This window comes from Gadus chalcogrammus, chromosome 2, assembly GCF_026213295.1.
Source record: "Gadus chalcogrammus isolate NIFS_2021 chromosome 2, NIFS_Gcha_1.0, whole genome shotgun sequence".
NCBI classification, from domain to species: Eukaryota; Metazoa; Chordata; class Actinopteri; order Gadiformes; family Gadidae; genus Gadus; species Gadus chalcogrammus.
The window spans coordinates 1,872,621-1,896,846 of NC_079413.1; the positions used below are offsets into that span (position 1 = coordinate 1,872,621).

Sequence of the window (24,226 nt, forward strand, 5' to 3'; positions counted from 1 at the left end):
CTTTGCAAACCTTTTTCGTAGCGACAGTGGCTTTGTACTGAGCGGCTGCGGTTTGCAAAGAGACAAAAACACGTTTTCTATTCGTCGTGCCTGGGGAGGCGCACCGACCGTCGACCAATCAAATAAAAACGCAAGAAAAAATACAAGAGAAGGAGCCAGGAAGAGTCGCTCATAGGAACAGAGGAGCGGAGAACGCGAGCGACCAGACCCCGAAGCCCTTGGGGTCTTCCCCTACATGAACTGAAGTTCAACAGCGGCCAATTATCTCTAGAAGACACACGCAGGCCACACCCCCCCCCCCCCCCCCAGAGAGCCGTTAAGCACTGATAATATAACTGTCTGATCAGTCTGCAGAGGCCTTACGATACACTTCACCTCGAACAAAAACAAAAACAGGACATTCCCATCTCAGGGAGCAACAGATGAACGGGAAACACAGACTAGGGGTGGAGTTTGGTCGGAATTGCGGGTCGTTTGAACGTGTCGGAGGGAGAGGAGCGGACTGATATAGCGGTTGACTTCGTGGCCGGGGTAATGTCCAGACCCAGAGAACAGGGGTCTACCGTGGGGGGGGGGGGGGGGGGGGGGTCACAAAGAAAAAGGGGGAACCTCACAGAACTGGTTAGACACTAAACCTCAGTGACACGGCCTCGACCTGGCCAACACTAAACCCACACGGCGGACGATGTGAAACGTATCGCTCCAACTCATGTCATCGTCCACCACTATTCTCATTTTTTTTGTAACATTTGCAACGATAAAACTATAACGTATAAAACTGTCCCATCCTCTGGTACAGAGTGGGGAGGGAGGGGGGGGCTGGGGAGAGGAGGGCGTGGTACCGGTGTGACCCCCCTTCTCGGGCTGCAAGACACTTACAGATAACGCAACCTAAACCAGAACAAGGAGAATACTCATGTTGAATACCAAGTAACTGAACCCAAGATAAAGCTAAAAGTTAAAAAAAAAGCTCCGAAATCATCTTCATAATCGAAAGACCTTGCATAACTGAAGACCTACTTGAACCGAGGAGGTTATGCTAAAATCAATGGCCGGAAAGGTGGGCCTCTTTTCTATTTTTTAAAACCCTGAATTTGTTACGCATTTTTCCTTTGCGCGGATGTCAGTGTGCGTATGTGTGAGGAAGAGGCACAAACACACAGATGCACACACAGACACACAGATGCACACACACACACACACACACACACACACACACACACACACACACACACACACACACACACACACACACACACACACACACACACACACACACACACACACACACACACACACACACACACACACACACACACACACACACACCACTTCCTGGGTAGGTTGTTTGTGGGTAAGGAAGGAGGGAACGGAAAATCGCAATAAAGGTAAATCCCGCCCCCCCTGGTGAGTTTGGCACACCACACGCTGACAGATGGGGGGGGGACGGGGACGGAGACGGATGCAATAATGCCGGGAACTGCTAGGCAACAGAGGAAGCGGGCAAGCGCGTGTGCGTCCGCATGTGTCAAAAGTGCAAGTGTGTGCATCTCTGTTTCCTGGATCAAGCTGTGTAAACCACAGGTGGGGCGGGAGTGGGGCTTGGCGAGGAACACTACCCTTGGGTGGGCCCGACCGAAATGCGAACCAGGGACGGAAGAAGGTGAGATTCTGGGCGAGGAGGGAGAGGGAGGAGGAGGAGGGAGGAAGAGGAAGAGGAAGAGGAGGAGGTTCTAGTTGAGCGTGCCGCGGCAGTTCTCCGTGCCGCACAGACAGGGGATCTTGTTGTCCTCCAGGGGGAACTTGTAGTCGTAGGTGATCTCCTCGTTGACCGCGATGGCCTGCTTGGAGTAGATGACGATCTTCTTCTGGGACTCGATGGTGATCACCTTGGCGTAGCAGTTGGGCTGGAGAGGGAGGACAGAAGACGTCGTTAGTGACACATTGGCTGGGACCAGAATTGCAGTACCCTGTAGGTCCGATTTAAGAGCTAGATGTGACCGCGTCTTTGAGGATGTCTGCTTCGTGCGACTTCCTCTGAGAGGCAATATCACTGGTGGGGGAGGGAGGGAGTTTTTTTGGTTCCTTAATCTCGTAATTTATTTTGAACTCCTTAATCTTACCACAGCCGTCGTTCAGTCCTACCAATCCGACTTTAGAGGAATGATCTAAAGTCTTGCAGCAGACGAGCTCTGATCTAGGTGGACTGGGGGTTTCATTACCTTTCGCTGCCTATTGGTTGCTACCCATCGTTCATTTCCCCGACTTGAAGGCAAGCTAAATCCTCCTGTCCAAACATTCCGGATTCCCATCAATAGCGTCTAGACTGGCCTCTGCAGAAACAGTTATGTGGTTCCCCTTATGAGAGCCTCTCTTTCATCCAACAGGAAACAAGGTGCACTTCACAGGGTTCCGGGCCAGGCAGTGTGCCATCTCCGCCCACAAGGCCAGCTCTAACAGAGTAGGACCCCCGGATCCGAGATTCACCCTCAGTCATACATCTCCGGGAAACAGGCCCCAGGATCAAGACGAAACCAAAACACTACAAAAGCCTTTTCTGACGGGACACATCCGCAGACATGGATAGCGGTTTAACACTGGCGTCCGCAGCAGGAGAGTTGGCTCACAATTTGGATCTGCCTCTACCGATGCTCCCTAATGCTGATAATGTTCACACTTATTGTATGTTGTACGTCCTGGCACTTAAAAATAGAACTTAGCATTTTGTGCAACGTCTTCCTAGCTTTCTTTGTTGTTTACGGTGAAAGGGTTAATCTATGAATTGTTAGTGCTTGGCACTTGGTTCTATGAACATCCTTACTGCAACGACAGCGATTAGTTGTTTCTCTTTCTTCTGACAGTATGCTTATTGAAGTTGCTTTGGATAAAAGCAACTTCTATGATATTCTCTGACTCGCTCCTGTAACTGACTCAACGATGCTCCTTAGTCTACACATATCCTGTATACTCAGAGGCTGTTTAATCATGCAGACGCTTTGTTTACAGCGCCGTAAATACAGCTGAGTATCTGCTTAGAAATCCCGTCTCGGCTTTAGAGCTATAAGCATCCCAAGCAAGAGGATTCAGTTACGCTCACACAGCATCAAATGATTGGAAAGCTTTCTGCTTGGTTTGTTTTCCTGCCATGCTGAGCCAGCTTCAGAAGTATTTATTTAAAGATACACAGAGTATAAATAAAACTCCAAACACTAGATAACATTCCTAATGATTACTATCTCCCAATCTGTAACAGCTGAAGAAACAACTGCATAGTTTGTAGGCAGTGTCTAGCAACAACAGCCTGCTTCAGTTTGCATCCTCTTCGCGACAAAGACCTCGGAGTCATGCAAACTACAACACCGGAAGAAACAAGTGCTCAGGCAGCGACAACACAGCATGGCTCCACTCACGCGCCCCTAGCGTGGTCCGACCCCCGGGCGTCTGGGTGCCAGGTGTGGGGTGCCTCACGCTCTGATACACGACACATGGCCCACGATGCCGCTCAAATCGCGAGACGGCAAATCTGTGATAATCAATATGTCACTGGACATTCCTATCCTATCCACGATTTTCATTGACTCGTCTTTGGCTATTACCTTTCCGTTAAAGTTTCCCTCATTTGTGTGTTAAGCGCCACCCCGAGGAGCAGGGAAATCTGCTTAGAGCGCCGTATTTTATCAAATAAAAATATCTCCGATCTAAATGCAAAAAAATATTAAAATTGAAGTAACAAACAAATAAATAATAATTCTCTCTCGATATTCGCCGCCAGTATATGTAGATTCTCGTATTGCACGAAGAAGGACGACGATAGATCGGCTTATCGCCATTTGGTCCCGCCCTTGACTCACAGTGCAGCAGTGGTTGATGAAGCGGGCCAGATTGCCGCACTTGGTGGCGTCGATGATGGTGTCGTGGTCGACCCGGAATAGGTAGCTGCTGCCGATGCCCTGCTGGGCGTAGCGCTTCTCCCGGTTGTCCGCCACCATCTTGGAAAAGCACAGAGAGAGACGGGACGGCGAGTTAGGAGGTGAAACACGAGACCCAAACGATCTGAACACCCCCCACCAGAACTGGAGGGCGAAAGATATTTTTATCGGCCGGTATTGACGTATCACAGGTATACCGTATCGGGGTATGCGTTTGCCGATATACTGTATATATCGACAGCTTGAATATCGGCCAATATATCGGCTTTTTTTTTTATTAAATCTGCCGATATGTCGACATTTTGAAATTCTGCCGATGTGTCTATATTTGGAATATCGTCCGATATTTCTATATTTTGAAAGACTGATGCATCTAATATTCTGAAGATCGGCAGATATATCTAATATCTTGAATAACGATATTTCCATATTGGTAATCTTTTCCTCCCGATATCGGCTTCAGCCCCTTAAGCCCATTTGCCGGTCGTGCTCTACCCAGACCTCGAAGACGAGTGGGCCGTTACCTGTCGGATGTTCTGGCCCACGTACTCGATGACCATCTCGTCGGCGGCGATGGCCTCCATGGCGAACAGCCCCCACTCGTGGATCCGACTCCGCCCGAACCGCAGCTTCTTCTTACGGAACTGCAGGGAACACCACGGTCATGAGCCTTCTTAACACGCATGGAGAGGGAGACGCAACCGGGGTGTGCGTGTGTGTGTGTGTGTGTGTGTGTGTGTGTGTGTGTGTGTGTGTGTTTGTGACTGCGTGTGTGTGTGAGAGATTCGGTTACACTTATGGTGTGTGTGTTGTTCAGTTACACTTATGGTATACGTGTGCATGAATATATATAAATATATAAGAGTGCGCGTGCACACACACACACACACACACACACACACACACACACACACACACACACACACACACACACACACACACACACACACACACACACACACACACACACACACACACACCTGTGTGTGTCTGCATGCACAGGTGAAGGTGATGCATGCACAACGTTCAGGAAGAGAGTTTGCAGACACTACATTTTTGCGCTTCACAAGGAACTAGAGGTAATTGACTTGATGTAAGAATGTAAGAATATCGCTTCAAACCGGTCTCCGTATCTCCTTTCAGGAAGCGTGACGCACATAGTCACACACAGATTAACATCTCATTATTCAGAGAACGGCCTTCATTTTCGGAGAGATTATCGTCGCCGAATACTGAGGAATTAGCATCCTAGCTGTTCACAATAAATTAGATTTCTCAGAATCCCCAGAGAAGCGCTTAGTAACTTGCGATCTCGGCCGGATCGGTTTATGGACAGCGCCATTTGTGTGGACGCAGTCGCACAATAGTTAAAGTCGAGGTTCAACCCCTTTTCAGAGCTAGGAATGGCGACCCGGGACAAAACAGCGGTGCAACACTGGAGGGTCCGGAGATGAATGAGGACTCAAATGGTCACGTTATCACTCGTGGGGTACAGCGCGTCCCTCAGCAGGCAGCGGCCAGCTGCAGAGCTGTGTGTCCAGGTGTCTCCAGGGGTTTACCTTAAGCTGGTTGAGCTTCAGGAGGTCAGAGTCCATGACGGCGGGCGTTCCGATGGCCGTCAGCAGGCGGCGTTGCTCCGAGCGGCGCTCCGACAGCAGCCGGTTGGTACCCTGACCGGAGGAGAGAGGGTCATGTACATTGATGCATTTATTAGGCACTTTGTGCGCGTGTGTGTGTGTGTGTGTGTGTGTGTGTGTGTGTGTGTGTGTGTGTGTGTGTGTGTGTGTGTGTGTGTGTGTGTGTACGTGTGTGTGTGTGTACGTGTGCACGTGTGCGTGTACGTGTGTGTCTTACATTATAAATGGGGACACTTAATAAGGGTACGACAGTGAATCACTGATCAACATTCATTTATGCGGTAATAAGCATAAGCATACAATGAACTAACAGTTAAGGAATGGAGCAGTCTTTGTTTCCTGATCGGGTTCTTGTTCATCTTAGGTATTAATTTATACAGTACAGACTTGTTTCCCTGAAGCCACTTCAAACATACAAAGCTGTGTTTCACTGTGACTCCTTCTACTGCTAATTTTAACCATTTCCTATTTTTTAATAAAGTGGAAGAATTTGGTATTTTCAACAGTATAACACTGTTATGTCTATAACAGGATAGCGCTATGTCTGCACACACATAATCCCCTTATTTGACTGTTCAGGCTGACTGGTCTGCATTGGAAGCCACGTCTCACACACACACACACACACACACACACACACACACACACACACACACACACACACACACACACACACACACACACACACACACACACACACACACACACACACACACTCCTAAAATTAGTGAGGTGGAAGCACACAACGTTCTCAGACGACGGTCACGATGATAGATAAGACCAACGCTTGAGCTGCAGAATACAATGCGAGCGCTATTCTATATTCACACACACATGCACACAATGTGAACTCAGAGGAAATATTATCAAATGGGTGGATTTAGATTGAGTTAAATTAAATTAAACACAGGAAATAGGCGTGCATGTTGCCCAAAAGAGAAGGAAGGCCAAGGCTTATGGAGGTAAAGGAGAACGGGGGGATTCTGAAACACAATGCTGCTCATTGTTCAATACAGTATGTTTTAAACTGTGGCGTTTAATACAAACATATCATTTAAATAATTTCATAACCAGAAAATTGCCTCTCCCGTTCTATTCCCTTGGAACAACAAAAGCTCATCCAAAGTGCCACGAGCAGTTAAAGCCAACTATGTCGATATACACGCATCTAGAGATGATTTAGTAAAAATAAAAAAATGGTCAGAATCGTTGCCACTAAGCAGAAACGTACACACCAACGTTTTCATCGGGTGACTATGCGGCCATAACCACAATCACAACAGGGTTTATTGGCTGGTATAAAGCCCTATCCGATAGACTGGGAGCTGGACAAGGTCATCTCACACACTTGGCTGCACAGTAAGCAGCACTTTGACACGCGACTGCATTGCAAAACTTTGGTTCTGACCTATCCACCAGCCCTGCTCTGACCTCCAGAGCTACTTGTGTTAGTTTTGCAACACATTCAGAACAAAGTGTGCTACAGACGTCCAGGAGCACAGAACACTCCCTTCCTTTATGTGAGCGAGCACGTTTGCTAAGTAGCAGTAACCGATTCGAGAGGTTATAGTCGCTGAGGGCAGTACCGGATTAAAAACGATTTAATAAAAGTAAAAAGGTTGGATCACAAGTGCCATCAATGTACTCGTGTCAATATATCAATCTACTTTTTTTTTACATTCAGCCCACGAGCGTGTGAACATTTTTAGCACTCAAGTTCAGATTATTATTATTTTTTTTAGATTTTTTTGTAAACCTCAAGTTCTCACGACAAACCTACAATTTTGCAACCCATTTGCATACACAGACACTCCCCATTTCCCCCACCACGCTCCCCCGGCCAGCGCTATCAGCCCAGCTCTGTTATCAGCCTAGGGGCCCAGGGACCCCGAGAGCGGCCTTGAGAGAGGCCTTGAGCTCGTCAAGGCCGCTCTGAGACTCTGACGCAACATCCACCAGCTATCACCAACGGCGCCATGCCTCAGATAAACTCTGATGGACTACGCCCCTCTTCCCTCCTCCCCCCCCTCAACCTCCCTCCTCCTCCCCTCAACCTCCCTCCTCCTCCTCCCCCCCTCCTCCAACCCTTCTCCCCCCCAACCCTTGTCCCACTCACCATGCTGTCCAGGTTCTCCATCTCCAGCAGGACCTGCTCGGGCAGGTCCAGGTCCAGGTATGCGTCCTTCTCCTTGCGGCTGATGGCGTAGTATCCCTCGCTCCTGGCGCAGCCCGTCACGTGCTCCCGCAGCAGCCGCTCCACGCTCTTCTTCTTGCGGCGCGGGTTCGGCAGGTTGGTCGGTGCGGGCGTCGTCAAGGAAACAGCCGTAACATAAAGGGTGGGAGCGCGGTGGTGGGGGACGGCGATTAACGTACGACACTCGAGTGAGGGGTTGGAAAGTGGCGCTGGTGAAAGTTATTCAGACGTTAAGCCATAACCAGAGTTTAACTCCAAGAGTGGCTCAAATCACCTTTACCCAAGTATCGGAAGTATTTATCGGGGTTAAAATGGCCGCAAGTATCGGACGAAAAAGTAAAAATACCGGTAAGACCTTTTGGTAGCTATGGTGGGTGTGGGTGGTTGGAAGTCACCGACTACCGCCTCGCTCCAGCATGGTGCCATAAATATAACATACACAATTTAAGGTAAAGTAAAAAACGATATTGTCATAACGATGTCTTATGATTCTGATATTCTGTAATGAATGAATTACTATGCAAACAATCGTGTTCATCGTGTCCCCAAATGTTTCAAATGAACGCTAACCGAACATAACAGAACAGTTGCCTACTGGTGAATACCCATCAGCACCCCCTGCAGGCCGTTAGCGGTAGCGCAGTAGCGACCCCCACGGTAGCCCTGAAAGGATATTGGTGTGGCCGACCCAGTGGGTGTCGTTGAGCCAGTCGGTGCGGTGGTCCTCCTGCAGGAGCTTCTCGTAGGTGGTCTTCAGCAACAGCAGGTCCTCCGTGTCCAGCCCCGAGTTCCAGATGTCGTACAGGATGGTCATCTGCTCGTACTCGCTGCGCGTGTCGAAGCTGACGGGGACCAGCGGCAGCGCCGGCGTCAGAGGCCCGCCCGCCGCCGTCGGGGTGGGGGGGCCGGTCTTGCGCTGGGAGGAGGTGGTGACCCCGGCCTCCTGCAGGAAGAGGCGCTCGCTCTTCCTCACGTCCTCCAGCTCGTCGTCCTCCGAGGAGCTCGACAGCTCGCCGGACTCCAGCTCCTCCACGTCCACGTCCTCCTCCGAGTCCTGGGGAGACGGGGGCCGATGGGAGGGTTAGCGTGGGCAAGGAACTCAAGCGGCCACAAACAGCCAAACCGATCATGAACGCGTCTGAAACGTGGACGAAGGGGTCTTCGTCCACGTTTCAGACGGAGACGAGGACCTCTAAGGACCTTCAGGTACCGCGCGCACCTTCAGGTACCGCACACACCTTCAGGTACCGCACACACCTTCAGGTACCACACTCACCTTCACCTTCAGGTACCACACTCACCTTCACCTTCAGGTACCACACTCACAGGTACCACACTCACAGGTACCACACTCACAGGTACCACACTCACAGGTACCACACTCACAGGTACCACACTTCCAAACAGGAAGCTCACACACTCAGCGCCACAACGTACCGCCAGCTTCCCCTTCCTCTGCTTCTTGCCGGGCCGCTCCTTCTGTCCCTTCTTGGCCGGCTTGCGCTCCGGCTTCTCTTTCCTCCGCCTCTTCTTGCTCTTGTCCTTCTCCGCCTCCAGACCCTTGGCCGCCGCCCCTTTCCTCTTGTGGGGCGGGGTCAGCGCGGTCGCCTTGGCGACGGCGTCCCGGGCCTCGTACAGCGGGCCGCTCGACGACAGCTCGTCGTCCCCGCCGCCGCCACCGCCGCCGCCGTCGCCCCCCCGCGGCGCCTCGCCGATCACCTCCTCCGGCGCCTCCAGCACGCCCGAGATGGCGGCCAGCTCGGCGGGGAGCAGCGGGGCGTGGTCCTGCTTCAGGGAGGCGGAGCTCCGCCGGGGCGCGGGCGCCAGCAGCACGGGGGGCTTGGAGTAGTTGTGCTCCGTGAGGACCACCACGCCCTCGGCGTCCATGACCAGCGTCAGCGGCTCGGGGGACAGGAAGAGCTCCTCGTCCATGCGCTGCTCCTCCGCCTCGTCCGACGTCTCCGTCTCCTCCGAGTCGCCGGCCTCGGGGTCCGCCTTCAGGGCCGCGTCCGCCAGGGGGGCGCCCGGCGGGGCCGTGGCCAGCTGCAGCAGGCTGGACACCCCCAGCTGCTCCCGGAGCCTCAGCTGGCCCTCGTCCTCCTCGCCCGGGGCCCGCTGGGCCGCCGGGGACCGCCCTCGGCCCCGCTTGACCGGGGGGGGGGGCGGGGCCTCTTCGTAGGCCATCCGGCACATGGAGGCGTGGTCCGGCGGCAGGTTCTGCACGGTGAGGCACACCATGACGGGCGGGGGGGCCGCCGCCGCCGCCGGGGGCGGGGCCACGGGCGACTTGGGAGACTCCTTGCCCCGTTTCCACGGCAGCTTGCCGGGGCTCCTCTGCGGGGACCCCAGGGGGGCGGGGGGCTTTCTGTGGTCCTCGGGGCTGGCGGCAGCGTTGCGGCTGTGCGGGGGCACGGTGAGGGCGTTGCCCTCCCCGGGCTTGGAGGCGAAGGGGAGGAGCTGGACGGCTGAGCCGGCGTGGGAGGGGGGGGCGGCGCCGGCGGCGGAGAGGGGGGAGTCCGGGGGCCGGGGGGGGGAGAGCAGGGGCGAGTCGGCGGCCCCCTGCTGGGGGGAGCGGGACGGCAGGGGGGCCGGCGGCGGCGGCGGCGGCTTGACGTCGGGGTCTTCGGTGGAGAAGGAGACGGCCTTGCGGCGCTTCTTGAGGGGGGGCAGCAGGACCACGGGGGAGGAGGGCCTCGGGTAGGGGGGCGACGGGGGCCGCTTGGACGGACCGCTGGGTTTCGTTTCGCGGGACGCTGCGGAGACGGGACAGGGGGCAAGGCGTGAGTTCCACTGGGAGACAAGGACGCTGCTTTTAATAAACGGGAAACAGACTGAATTTATACGGCGCTTTTCTAACGCCGCTCAACGCGCTTTACGATACTGCCCAACATTCACTCATTCATACACACACACACTCACACACCGACGGCGCAGTCAACCCTGCAGGGTGACGGATAGCTTTTCAGGAGCGGTTAGGGTTAGGCGTCTTGCTCAGGGACACCGCGACACTCCGGGAACCGGGGAATCGAACTAGCAACCTTCCGGTTGCCAGCCAACCCGCTCTTACCTCCTGAGCCACATGCCGCCAATCATTTTGAAACCATACCATGAAACAACTTGTTCTAGATCAAAAGTGATCTGCTGTGCCCTGTGCCCCCCCCCCCTCTGACTCAAATCGCCCCCCCATGGGCCAGCAACAGGTAAGTCTTGCACTAGCATGCTTTCAGCATGCTAGTGCAAGACTTACCTGTTGCTGGTCGATTTGCAACACTACTGAAACATTTCGTACTACAGTATCACCCGTCAAGAAGACGAATGGTGCATTGTGTAGGTGCACCGGCACTCCGGGACCAACAGGATGCTAGAGGTACTTGTGATCGGTCTCTGTGAGCCACACTGCTCCACCCACCTGGTCTTTCGCCCGCTTTGGAAACCGTAGCTGAGGAACTCTCCCTGAGGGAGAAAAACAAACACGGCACAACAACATGGTATCAGGTCAACGTCATCGTATCACTCTGGGGGAGGGCGGGCGGGGGGGGGTTGGGGGTGATTATGTACGTGATGAAAGGGCCCCTATTGTACCGCCAGGTGTGCGTGTGAGGAGCTGTTTACGAGCCGTTTGAAAACCGGCCTTTTCCTGTTTTTTAAGTGACATCACAAGTTGGCTTGTCCACCTAGATGTACTCGAGATGGATCTAGATCTAACGGCCTTCCCAGTGGACTGTAGGAAATGATGCTTTGTTGTGTTACGTTCCCCTAAGGAGCGGGGAAAGGCCGGTTCACCAACGGTTTGTTATGGCTGAGCCCAATCACAACTGGTTGAATAACACCGGATGTGTTATTCCAAAACACACACACCTGCCGTCTGCGTCTTTGTGGCGGTCCGCGGGCGTGCCGTCCAGGGTGGTCTCGTCCATGGTGTCGAGCCCCTCGCTGTCCAGCCGCTCCCCCTCCTCTTCCTCGTCTTCGTCCTCCGAAGAGGAGCCGGAGGAGGAGGTGGAGGAGGAGGAGCCCCCGGAGGAGGAGGATAGGCTCTCGTCATCGCTGTCCGCACTGAGTGCGTCGTCTGAAACCAAAACGGTACGATCAGGAATGACAACTGAGAGGCAGGAAAACCGGGCCTGATGTGTGATCGCTCCTTAAGTTAATGTCACCTTTTAAGCGAAACAAAACTCCTTATCTTTAAAGAGGAAATGGGGTGCATTTATTATTATTATTATGGGATGAGCCTACCTTCGCTCTCCTTACCACTCTCCCCTTCCTCCTGCAGAACCAAGAAAAGACAAAAAGAGGTTGGTTACAGCACTGGCCAGGGCCAGCTGCACCGAGCCCAGCGATACATGCACGCACACACACGTACACGCACGCACATGGAAACACTCAAAGCACTTTTCAATTAACAGCCTCACAGTCGCCCATTCACGATCTACTGCGACTTAAAGCTATTCATTGATCAACAACACGAAACGATCAATGAATACATCCACGTGATTATCTACTCCCAACGCGTGTGTGAGGGAGTCTCTTCTCATCTCAGACACCCAACAGGACCTAGGTCAGGGATGGGCAACTTTCATGATAAAGAGGGCCACATTTTTCATCATAACCATCGGAGGGCCATATGACTGCACACTTCAACTAAACGTGAGCTGAGAGAAGCTACACAATTTTGAATTTGGTAGATATGATTTCCTGTATTCTGGTGCATTTTGGGGATGGCCACTACCTAAAAAATCATCCAGAATCATAACCTATGCACGGTATGTTAATTGAACCAACATACATTCATTTCATGTTTTCCATGCTCAAACAGCCACATGAATGGTCAGTATTTTTATCAGTGCAAAGGGCTCACATACATCATCATTCAATGAAGTCAAAAAACTGAAAAACAGTGGCCCAACATTAAGTGCAACAACTCAATGAACTCAAACCCAACAAGCAGTTGTAGTAGTTGTAGTGGCGACTTAAGTGGATATCTTTAATGACTGATATCGCTTCTAAGCAAACTAGACGCATGGGTTTGCCTTCGAATTCTATGAATTCTTCTCATCTTTCTTGACCGAGTTTTCTGTAACTCGATCAATTATTATTATTCTTTTTTTTTTTATTATTATTATGTGCGGGCCTGACTGAGTGAGGATGCGGGCCGCACTGAGTGAGGATGCGGGCCGCCAGTTGCCCATCCCTGACCTAGGTGGACCCACGAAGACCCACGAGGAACCACGAAGACCTATGAGGGCCAAGGTAGAAGACCCCCCGCGCTCACACACCTTCTCAGAGGACGATCCGTCGGAGGTCTCCTCTCCCTCGCTGTCCAGCTCCCAGGGCTTCCGGTTCCTGGGTTTCCTCTTCCGGCTCTTGCTGCTGCTGCCACGCTCCGGCCCACCGTGGCGTTCCCTGTCGGAGTGTCGGTTCTCCGCACCTGGGACGACACACACACACACACACACACGCACACAAGCGTGAGAACGGACCAACTTCTGACGCACAACCTACTTTTGTCTTCCGTTTTTCCCGTGTTGACGTCTCCGTTGATCCTGTCCCAATGGGATCCTTCTCTATTCATGTCTCCGGTCCTTTATGCTCGGGTCCTCAGGCCTGTCGTTGTTTTGCGATTTTTCCCTGATTGTTGTTTTGTGATTTTTCACTGATTGTTGCTTTGTGATGTTACGCTGATTGTTTGTTTTGAGATAATTCACCAACTGCTTCTTCTGTGTTTTGGTATTCTTAACCCTTTCAAAGTTCAGAGCCCTTTTTTCCAGGCCACCATTTTAAATATGTTTGGTTGTTAATGGGTAAAGGTTAAAAAGGGTAGGCTTGCTATTTTGGACCCACGAGGCAATACAATACAGCATTGTGCTAGAACAGACCGTTATGAAAATATGGTTGTGACTGGTCTGAACCACCATTCTGCTAAAGTCTAAAATCAAGTAATCATCAGGGTATCCATTGTTCTTAAAATGCTAGAATGTTTTTATTAGCTATTGCGCTGCAACAGTTTTTTTTTGTTGTTTTTTTACAATTGATACTGTGTCAGTTGGTGGGTCACAAAGTACAGGCTTATAGCTTATTGTCTATCGGATCTGTTGAAATGAAACCCTAACCCTAAAAACAACACGGCAAGTAGACTGCCTCCCAGCTAATAATATGAGCTAACGTGTTGTACCAAAAGCCAGCGACCAGAACGATGAACGGCAGATTCTTTGGCGGCCGCTGTCCAAACAAGATCCGAAGAAATGCACTGTCTAAACACAGAACTATTGATTCAGCACTCGATCACGTTTTCTCATGAGGCCATGTTCGAACACGGTGTGTTCGTAGGCGAGGCGCCTACGAACACACCGTGACCTTCCTGTTTTGTTACAAATATTTCTTTCTCAACTTTAGAACATATTACGAATAAGAGAAATCTGACATGATCCTGACTCACCTTCGTCATCCTCGTCTGGCGGGGTCGAAGGTCGCGGCCTCTTCATGTCCTCTTCGTCCAGCTCCTGTGGCTCCTTCCTCTTGACCTGGGAGGACGACAAGGGTCACATGACAAATCACGCACCATTCATTAATTAAGAATCTCGTCTCAGAAACCTTCAGTCATGAGCTCAACCAGAAGATGAATTGATATCGAAGCATTATTACATATCTACTGGTTTCATCAAGTCAAATGTAAGGTCTTATAGTTGATATTTATCAATATAATAATACTTTTTAAGACTTTATACTCTGCTTGTTAAAGTAGTCTATGGATAAACTAAACACCTAGGTAGAATCTAGTCGCATATGGGTGTCATATAGCCCAGTGAGTGAATGAGTAAAGGAGTAAAGGAGTGAGTGAGTCAGCGAGTGAGTGAGTGAGTCAGCGAGCGAGTGAGTGAGTGAGTGAGCGAGTGAGTGAGTCAGCGAGCGAGTGAGTGAGTGAGTGAGCGAGTGAGTGAGTCAGCGAGTGAGTGTGTGAGTCAGCGAGTGAGTGTGTGAGTCAGCGAGTGAGTCAGTCAGAGCATGAGTGAGTGAGTGAGTGAGTGAGAGCGTGAGTGAGTGAGTGAGTGAGTGAGTGAGTGAGTGAGTGAGTGAGTGAGTGAGTGAGTGAGTGAGTGAGTGAGTGAGTGGGTGAGTGAGTGAGTGAGTGAGTGAGTGAGTGAGTGAGTGAGTGAGTGAGTGAGTGAGTGAGTGAGTGGGTGGGTGAGTGAGTGAGTGAGTGAGTGAGTGAGTGAGTGAGTGAGTGAGTGGGTGAGTGAGTGAGTGAGTGAGTGAGTGGGTGAGTGGGTGAGTGAGTGAGTGAGTGAGTGAGTGAGTGAGTGAGTGGGTGAGTGGGTGAGTGGGTGAGTGAGTGAGTGAGTGAGTGAGTGAGTGAGTGAGTGAGTACCTTGAAGGAGGGCAGGCGCAGTGGCCCCCTCAGGGCGAAGCCCTCGACCCCCCCGCTCTTGGCCCAGTCCACCAGGGACACCAGAGGGTCCCGTGGCCGGCTGGCCGTCTTCTCCTCCTTCTTCTCCTCGTCCCGCAGCGCCGACACACCCCGCACCATGGTCTGGAACGGCTGCACGCACGCACGCACACACACACACGCACACGCACACACACAGAGAAAGACAGACAGACACAGACACACACAAACACACAAAGACAGACACACACAAACACACACACACACACAAAGAAAGACAGACACAGACACACAAAGAAAGACAGACACACACACACACACACACACAGAAAGACAGACACACACACACACACACACAGACACACACACACACACACACAGAAAGACAGACACACGCACAGACAGAAAGACAGACGCAAACACACACAGACACACCCATGAACGCACAGAAAGAAAGAAAGAAAGAAAGAAAGAAAGACACACACACACACGACAAAAGTTAATCAACACTGCCCCCTGGAGCTCCAGCTCAGCATAAAACTTCTCTTTCTCAACAGTTTACACATCGCCTCAGTCTAAGACGCGTCCAGTTAGAACAAGAGATGCATGACTGTCAGCCATGGCTGTGGGCGTGTGCCCTGTTAAAGTAGCCGTAGCAACGCACACATACAGTGCATTGTTTGTAGGGAGCAGGGAACACGGCCTTGTGGTTATCAACCCAACCTGTGCTGCTGACTCCATAGCAGCTCACTGACCCCGACGCTGAAGCTAGTCGTACTAAGGTAACGCTAATAAAGCTTGCAATGCTAATTACACTAGTAATGCTAATAAAGCTAGTAATGCTAATACCGCTACAGACAAACAACACCAACACCGCCAACAACACCAACAACGCCAACAACGTTAACAATAACGCTAACAACGCCAACAACAATAACGCTAACAACAATAACAACGCTAACAAGAATAACAACGCTAACCCCACCAACAACATCAACAACAAAAACACCAACAACAACACCAACAACACCAAGCGTGCGCGCGGCCTCACCTTGGCCTTGGTCTCCTTTCGCTCCCACCACTCGTCGAAGGTGGCGAAGGCGATGTTCTCCACCATCTTGCGGTTCAGGTCGCGCTGCATGATGTTCTTCATCTCCTGGATGAGCGTGGCGAGCGCCAGCTGCACCGTGGCCTCGTGGGGGCTCTCCGTCAGCAGGGGGGGCTCGTCCCCGGGGGCGCCGTACTCCTGCTCCTCCCCGGGGGGCATGGTGCCGTAGCCCGGGGGCGGGGCCAGGTAGGACGGGTAGTGCGGCGGCAGGACGTGCGGGGGCCAGCCGGCGTGCGGCGGCGGCGGCTGCGGGATGCCGTGGTGGGGGGGCAGCTGCGAGGCGTGGGGGTCGGGGTAGCTGTAGGGCGCCATGTGGGGGGGCATGTAGTGGTGCTCCGGGTCGTAGTGCGTCCCGGCGCCGCCGTTGCCCCCCGCGCCGCCCCCGTCCTCGGCCATGTAGGGGAGGTGCGGCGGCATGGCGTGGTGGTGGTAGGACGAGGGGGGGTAGTCGCCGGGGGGCGTGGCCTCCTCGCCGGGCGGGGCGCCGGACGACGAGACGCGCAGCTGGTGCAGGCGGCTGAGCATCTGGGTCTGCATCTGGAAGGACATGGGGGGCCCCCCGCTGTACTGGCTCATGAGCTCCACCGAGCTGGCGTAGTCGTACATGTGGGGGGGCATGGGTGGGGGGTACTCGGGGTGCAGCTCCATGTGGGGGGGCGGCAGGGCGTAGCCCGGCGGCAGGTGGGGCGGGTAGGAGGGGTGCATGGAGGAGCCAAAGTGCTGGGGGTCGGAGAGGGGCGGTGGGGAGGCCGAGGGGTCGCCCCCCCGCTGGGCGGCCTGCGACGACTGCGACGGCGAGGAGGCCCGCGAGCCCGTCGGCTGGTGGCCCGTCGCCGTGGTGATGGCGCTCGCCGCCTCGTCCTCGTCGGAGATCTCCATGTCCTCGCCCGAGGAGTGGGGGGACGACTTGGGGGGGGGGGGGGGGGGGCGGGAGAGGACAGCGGGTCAGTCATTCGTCCACAATAACAATAACATCACAAACCGCATGTTCACGTTTCTATATATACAGTCTGCCTCAGATTTTGTTTGCGTCTGTAAATCTCGCTCACCTTATCCAAAATTCCCTGCAAATTCTTCACACGTTCTATGATTTCATACGAAATACGTCCAAAAAAGCTGAGTGGCAATGACAGTTTCTCTGCAACCCAAAAAAACACTGACGTTTTCTGCCCAACTCGTTCCCTTGACACGCAGAAATGTCCCCCTCCAACCCCTTCCTACGATTCTCCACCATATAATAATAATAATAATAATAATAATAATAAATCAGTCTTGTATAGCGCTTTCCTAGGACCCAATGCGCTGTCAAAACCATTGACAACTTTTGCATTCCAAGCACCTGTGATTGACAGGTAAGATGGATTCTCCGATCCAAACCAGGGAAGAAAGACCCTGATTGGTCAGAAATTTGCCGGGGGCGGTCCAGAAAACAGGCTCATACGAAGTCAGAACCGTTCGCCTCCAAGCAGACATGCTCTCTCACAGCACATTTCACTCTAATACCTTACGGACGGCCTTTCTGTTTTCTACCAAACTGCTCTCCAGCGTCACCTTTAACCCAACATGCTACTGCTGCCCTAGCGCGTGATGCAGCTTCCTGCGTGGGTTCAACTCAACCGCTCCGGCCCCCTGTGTGAACACATCCGTGCATCATCATCATCATCATCATCATCATCCGCCTCATCCTCCTAATCCTCATCCTCCTACCTGGCTCTGTCCGTTGTAGGGGGGCGTTCTGGCCCCCACCCTCTGGGGCTCCGTGGTGCCGGGCTGGGGCCCCTCCTCCTGCGTGGCCCCCGTGGCCCCGGGCAGACCGGCCTGGGGGTCGACCGATGACGGGATGTGGGGGGAGTAGGTGGAGGAGGAGGAGGAGGAGGGCATGGCGGCCGCTATGACCGGCGGGCTCTTCCTGCCGTCGCCCCCCTTGCCAGGCTTCCTCCCCCGACGGCCCTCCCCCTTCCTCCGCTGCTGCTCTCCCCCGTCCCCCTCCCCCGCCCCACCGCCGGCCGCCGCCGCCGCCGCCTTCTGCCGCTCCTCCCCCTCCTCCTCCTCGTCCGAGGCCAGGAAGGAGAACTTGGCCTTCTGCTCCTTCAGGAGCATCTCGATGCGCGAGTCCAGGCTGCTGCTGTGGTACACGAACGGCAGGCTCTCATTGGTCGAGTCGGGCTCCGGGGAGGAGGAGCCGTCCCCCCGCGGCGGCGGCGGGGAGCCGACCGACGGGGAGGGCGGCTGCCCCTGGTGGGGGAGGGAGGTGGAGGACGGAGAGGTGGAGGAGGAGGCCACCGAGGAGTGCGGCGGCGGCGGCAGCGGCGGCGAGCCGGGCGGCGCCGGCGGCGTCTTGGGCGGCGCCGCCGGCGGCGTGCTGGGCCGCCGCTTGGGCTTGCTCCACTGCTCCTCGCGCGGCGGGCTGTCCCGGCCGAAGTCCAGCGAGCCCAGCGTCTCCGCCACCGCCGCCGCGATGACCGAGGCCGGGGGCAGCGGGGGGCGGCGCCGGCGGCGGCGTGGGCGTCGGCACGGGCCCGCCGTGGTAGTCCTTGTCGCCCGAGCCGGGCAGAGAGCCCCTCTCGACCCCGCCCCCCCCCAGGCGCGAGGCGGCGGCGGCGGAGGAGGGGGGCGGGGGCTCCAGCGGCGCGGCCGCCCCGGGCTCCTTGGAGGAGGCCGGGTAGGCGGGGTACGACGAGGGGGGCGGGGACATGCTGTTGGAGGAGGAGCGGTAGGCGGCCGAGGCGTTGTGGCGCGGCCCGCCGAACTCGGCGTCGCGCTCGCGGTCCCGCTCGTGGCTGCTGCGCCGGCGGCCCGCCGCGCCGTGGTGGTTGTGGGAGTGGTGGTGGTGGTGGTTGCGGTGCCGCTGGTGCCCCGGCGGCTCCCCCGAGCGCGAGCCCAGGCTGTCCCGCCGGTAGCTCCGCTCCTCGCGGCGCTCCTCGCGGCGCTCCGAGTGGTGCGAGGAGGAGGAGTGGTGCTTGGAGGACGAGGAGGACGAAGAGTTCGTGTCCTGCTGGTGGAAGGAGGAGCGCCGCCCCCCGGCGCCGTAGCGGCCCCCGCCCGCCGCCTCGCGCTCCCGCTCCCGGTCGGCGGCGGCGGCGGCGGCCGGCGGCAACGGCGGCGCCGCCTCGTACTGCGCCGAGGCGGGCGGGGGCATGGACAGGTGGTGGGGCCCCCCCGGCGGGGGCCCGGCGTTGGGGTACATGGGGTAGCAGGGCGGCTCGTTGTGGCGGTAGGGCGGGTACATGGGACGCCCCCGGTGGTAGCCGGACGGCTCCTGGGGCTCCTCGGGGTATCGGGACACCTTGTACCCCCCCACGGAGGAGGTGACGGCGGAGGAGGAGGAGGAGGAGGGCAGCATGTCCTGGGGGGGGTAGCCGCTGCCTAGCGCCCCCGCCGTGTAGCCGGCGTGTCTGGAGGAGAGAGCGGGGGAGGGAGGGGGTCAGGGTCAGAGACTGGGGGTCAGGGGGGGGGCTCGTCGACCTGGATGGTTCTTAGGTTCGGGTTCTAGTGTGTCCGTCTCATCGTTACAGTGGTCTCAGTGTAGTTCAGTGGCCGAGCGCACCGCTGACAATAAGCTAAACAACAACAACAACACTCACTACTGTGGTCCGTATTCTACAATTACAATTAGGGCATTTAGCAGATGCTTTTATCCAAAGCGACTTACATCGGTTAATACACACATTGACCGCCGACGGCAGAGTCAACCATGCAAGGCGACAGCCAGCTCGCCGGGAGCAGCTAGGGTTAAGTGTCTTGCTCAGGGACACATCAACACTCAACCTTTCGGTTACAAGACAACTGCTCTACCTCCTGAGCTACGCCGAGGTTTAGGACCATTCTACAGTCTTAAACCTTAATTGATGCATTATTGACCATCTTAGTTGATGGTTCTAAACTTCTAAGCTTCTTCTCTTCCCATTTGAACCTTAAAAATACAGACGTGGCCAAATAATAACAAACCAAAGCCTCCGGACAAATTGCAGCTGGTTTTGAACTGTGGCAAAACCGACCTCCGTAGCTCAGACCCTCGACTCTCCAGCCTCTCCCTGTGACCAAAGCCTGGTATGTCCCCGTGACGCGGCCCCGGAGCGGAACAAAGACAACCCACCTTCCGCCGGCAGCGTAGCCCGAGTCCTGCGAGAAGGGCGTTCCGGAACGGGACGAGTACGGAGTGCCGCCCCCCTGAGAGGAGGCCGAGGAGGCCGGCGTGAAGGGGCCCGTGTGCGAGGGAGGGGGCGTTTCCAGCCGCTGCTCGCTGAAGCCCGGTTCGCTGGAGCACGGGGTGACGCTCCCGGGGGCGGGGGCCGGCATGGCGGCCGCCTGGACCACCATCTCGCTGGAGAGCCGCCGCCGGATGTCCGAAGACTGAGGGGGGGGGAACGAGAGCGGAACCAAAAGGGTAGAAGTATGGTGTCCTCGTTTAATTAAAGAGCAATCGCTTTGTTGCAATTTGAATCAACACAGAAAAGGTTTACTCGTCACAGAGGAGTAGTGATAATAATGCAAATATAAATAATTAAATAATGTGCTAATCATGAAGACCGGTGATGCCGCGGGCTTCACGGATCTAAAACGTGTTGTAAACTTATTCTCCCTAATTTAATAACCTTTAAGTTATTTAAAAGTCCTGAGTGTGTCAGAAGGTCTCCTGTTCCGGTCGACAGTGTGTCCACCTTATTCCGCGACGTTCTATGTTCCATGATTCATCTTGGCACGCCAGTTTTCCATTTCCGGTCGAGTGCTGTTGACATAACGGCTAGCACATTTGCACCGCTAGCACAAATCTTGAGGGCTACAGCAATAGCTTTAAAAGTTATATATTATATTAGGTCAAAATGGAAAGTGGAGACCAAACCACTCCTCTCACTAAAGTACTACCGGCTACGTATTCTCGCTTCTAACTGGGAATGGGAAGCCGGACTGGTCGTCATGGCGGCGCGCATTGTTTAGCCTGGAACAAGGTGGGTAAGACCGTATATTTGAGACGGTAGAGCATAACAACAGTCCTGTACTGAGGCCGGTGGAGAGATCACACAAAAAGTGAAGGAGCCGCGGCGGGGCGGGGGGGGGGGGGGGGTGGGTCGTACCGTGTCGGGCTGCGTCACCGGCTGCGTGGTGGGCAGGCGCTCCGTCAGGGCCTTCCCCCCCAGGGGGACCGTCTGAGGGGTGAAGGCGCCGCTGACCAGCAGGTCGTAGATCTTCTGCCTCTGCTGGCCTGGAGGGCACACACCGCCGTCACAGGAAGACCACAAACACAGGGTCAGAACGCATCCAGACACAACACACGGCTATATCAGACACAGAAACAGCACCAGCTTCTATTTGGATACACTCAAACAATGACCGGTATTAATTCCCATTCGTCTTCTTTTTTTACCAAACTAATGATCGTTCTCCTCTTTTAATTAAACTTTTTAAATAACCCTTTGTCAGCTCCTACTGAGTAATAATAACACAACAGTATTGCAATAGCCCGTTCAAGTGCCTTCAGAAAACGCCAAGATCGGTCACACAAGCGAAAAAAAACTGCACACAGTACCTTTGATGTCCAGTTGGGCGTGGATGATGTTGCCCATGACCGAGGTGTTGTGGAGCTGCTTCACTGTGTCCTTGGCCCCGCGGGTGCTGGTGAAGAGCACCCGGGCCAGGCCCAGATGCTTCCTGGTCTTGGGGTGAAACAGGATCTCCATCTCCTCCACCTCGCCGAACTTGGCGCACATCTCGGCCAGGAAGGGCTCCTTGATGTTGTCATTGAGGCGGGCGAAGGTCACCTCCTTGAGCGGAATCTGACCGATGTAGAACTCATCCAGCTGTGGGGGGGAGAGGCGCGGTGCGTCAGAATAGATGGGTGCATGCATGCGTGGGTGCGTGGGTATGCAGGGGAGTCAGACACACAGTTGTTAAAGTCACAATGTGTAAGAATTGTCTCCTCTCAGGGTAAATGGTGGGAGACTTTTAAAACTTCATTAACAGCGTTCAGTACACTTTAACTGGCTGTGCAGAGGGCCAGTTTGGCTGGCCGGGGTAGAGTTGGAAGAGTTTAGGAGTGTCAGTAGGAAGTTTCTTGTAAACAAATAAGAGGTATGAGCTGACCAGCATATTTGTATTCGTACAATATATCAGCTGTAGGATCTGGTTTAATTCATAGCATTGTTGAAATCACCATCGATCAGCATTGACTAATATTTTCAGCATCAAGCTAGTTCAAATGTTACATACAGTGAGACTTTAAGAGCTTGAAGTAGCTGCGAAAATGAGTCATGTATTACATTACTGCTGGGTAACCAGACGCAACATAAACATTGAAGTCATTCCTCCCACCTTGAACTTGGGCACTGGCAGGGACAGCTCTGTGTATCTGGACCAGATTCTGCGAGGTCGGGGGTCTTGCAGATTTCCCACCGGATGAAACTCGGGGTCCTGGAATGGAAAACAAACAGTTTATTTTTAGACACAACTAATAAAGAGGTTTCAGCGGAACCGTTTCGATTGTAGATGTGCAGTACGGTGTAAAGGAACTCACCGGCACACTGAAATGCACTCCATCGTATCGGTAGATCTTTTGGGTGACCCTCCGTATTGCCGGGTCCTGCACAAGCTTGTAGCTCTTCCACTGCAAACTGAGGGCTCGTTGTGATTCAGTCCCACTGTCTGGATCCATCCTACAGCTGGACGTGGAAACACCAAGATGCTGCTCAACTATACAAAATCTGGGCACCCAATAAGATTTCCACCACGAACATACCCCATGTTGTACTTCAAGATGTGCGTTATACGGATAAACTGTTATAATTATACCACACAACTGCTGTGCCAAAGCGTGTGTCGTGGTGTTGTTGTGGCAGTGGGCTTAATGGTATTCTTTGTTATTGTGCTATTCAAGCTTGCCATCAAAACGCCATAAACTGCGTCACAACAACGCATCATCACGAATGCCACTCAACAGACACAAGTCAACTCCTTTCGGGACCTTTCAGGAATACACGCGGCGACCCGTTACTCTCCCACCGCGGGACTCGGATCGGCTCCCCGCTGTCACAACAACGCGCCGCCCAACGTCACCGCCTCCGAGCGGCAGCTAGGCGCGTTAGCCACCGCTGGAGGACCTCAGCGTTAATGCACAGCGCATCAAAAACACACAAATACTGCTCATATGTGACACAAACACTCGTACGGGATTACCGTGTTAGTCGGTCCGGCGACCTAGGTTATAGGCAGCTAGCGGAGCCTGTGCGCGGCAGGCGCCTCCTGCCATCTCGCTCCTCGGGTTTAAGCCACCGCTAACGCGTTAGCATACAGCTCCACTAGCACCGAGTTAAATAAGACCTTATCGGGACCACTTCCACGCAACGTGTCGGTCACATGTGTGCCGCGTCTCCCTCCGCTAACGATCGGTGGGGCAACGCAGAGCAGATACGGACCATAAAGCGAGCCGGCCGAGGTAGGACGCTTTGCCCGCTCATTCGGGAGCAGCAGCCCGCCGCTCCGCGCAGCAGCGACCGTGAGGCCTGCAGAAAAACACCCGGTCCCCGACGCTAAATCCGCGTGTAAAGCTCCGCTCTGGGACCCCGCCGGCGGTCTCATACGATACCCCTAGCGTTCCGATTGCCTGACGATGTGCTACGACCCCCCTGCGAACGACCGACTTGTTGTTTTGAGACAAAATCTAAATATTATGGAGCGATCGGCCATCGCGAAACCAACCTGAAAACCTCGCCTGTTCTCCATCAGTGAGGTAAACTCAGTCCGCTGCTCAGCGCCCGCACTTTCGATAAGGAATGTAGTCGATACATTGCGATATAAACAACGCACTACCCCCTAAAATTAGTCTTCGTGTTTCTGTAAATATTTACATATTATTACGTTGACGTTAATACGCGCAATAGCTTAATATACTTTTCTTTAGAAGATAATCGAATCTGCCTCATAAAGCCGCAAATAGTTTAAACGGAGGATTAACACAGCGCCCTCTTGAGTTGAGGTTGTGCT

General features: G+C 54.1%; 1 protein-coding gene across 1 annotated transcript; it reads right to left on the reverse strand.

Moving 5' to 3' along the window:
• Positions 1-357: 357 nt before the first annotated feature.
• Positions 358-23,935, reverse strand: setd1a (SET domain containing 1A, histone lysine methyltransferase). The gene is given in 21 exon segments (XM_056611728.1): positions 358-1,907; positions 3,852-3,989; positions 4,454-4,573; positions 5,489-5,599; positions 7,683-7,864; positions 8,436-8,814; positions 9,198-10,513; positions 11,170-11,213; positions 11,619-11,826; positions 11,994-12,024; positions 13,034-13,185; positions 14,194-14,278; positions 15,124-15,294; positions 16,193-17,155; positions 17,957-18,733; positions 18,735-19,644; positions 20,346-20,602; positions 21,325-21,452; positions 21,777-22,047; positions 22,559-22,657; positions 22,761-23,935. Coding segments are annotated over 21 exon segments (6,654 nt in total). The 5' UTR covers positions 22,899-23,935; the 3' UTR covers positions 358-1,733.
• Positions 23,936-24,226: the final 291 nt, after the last annotated feature.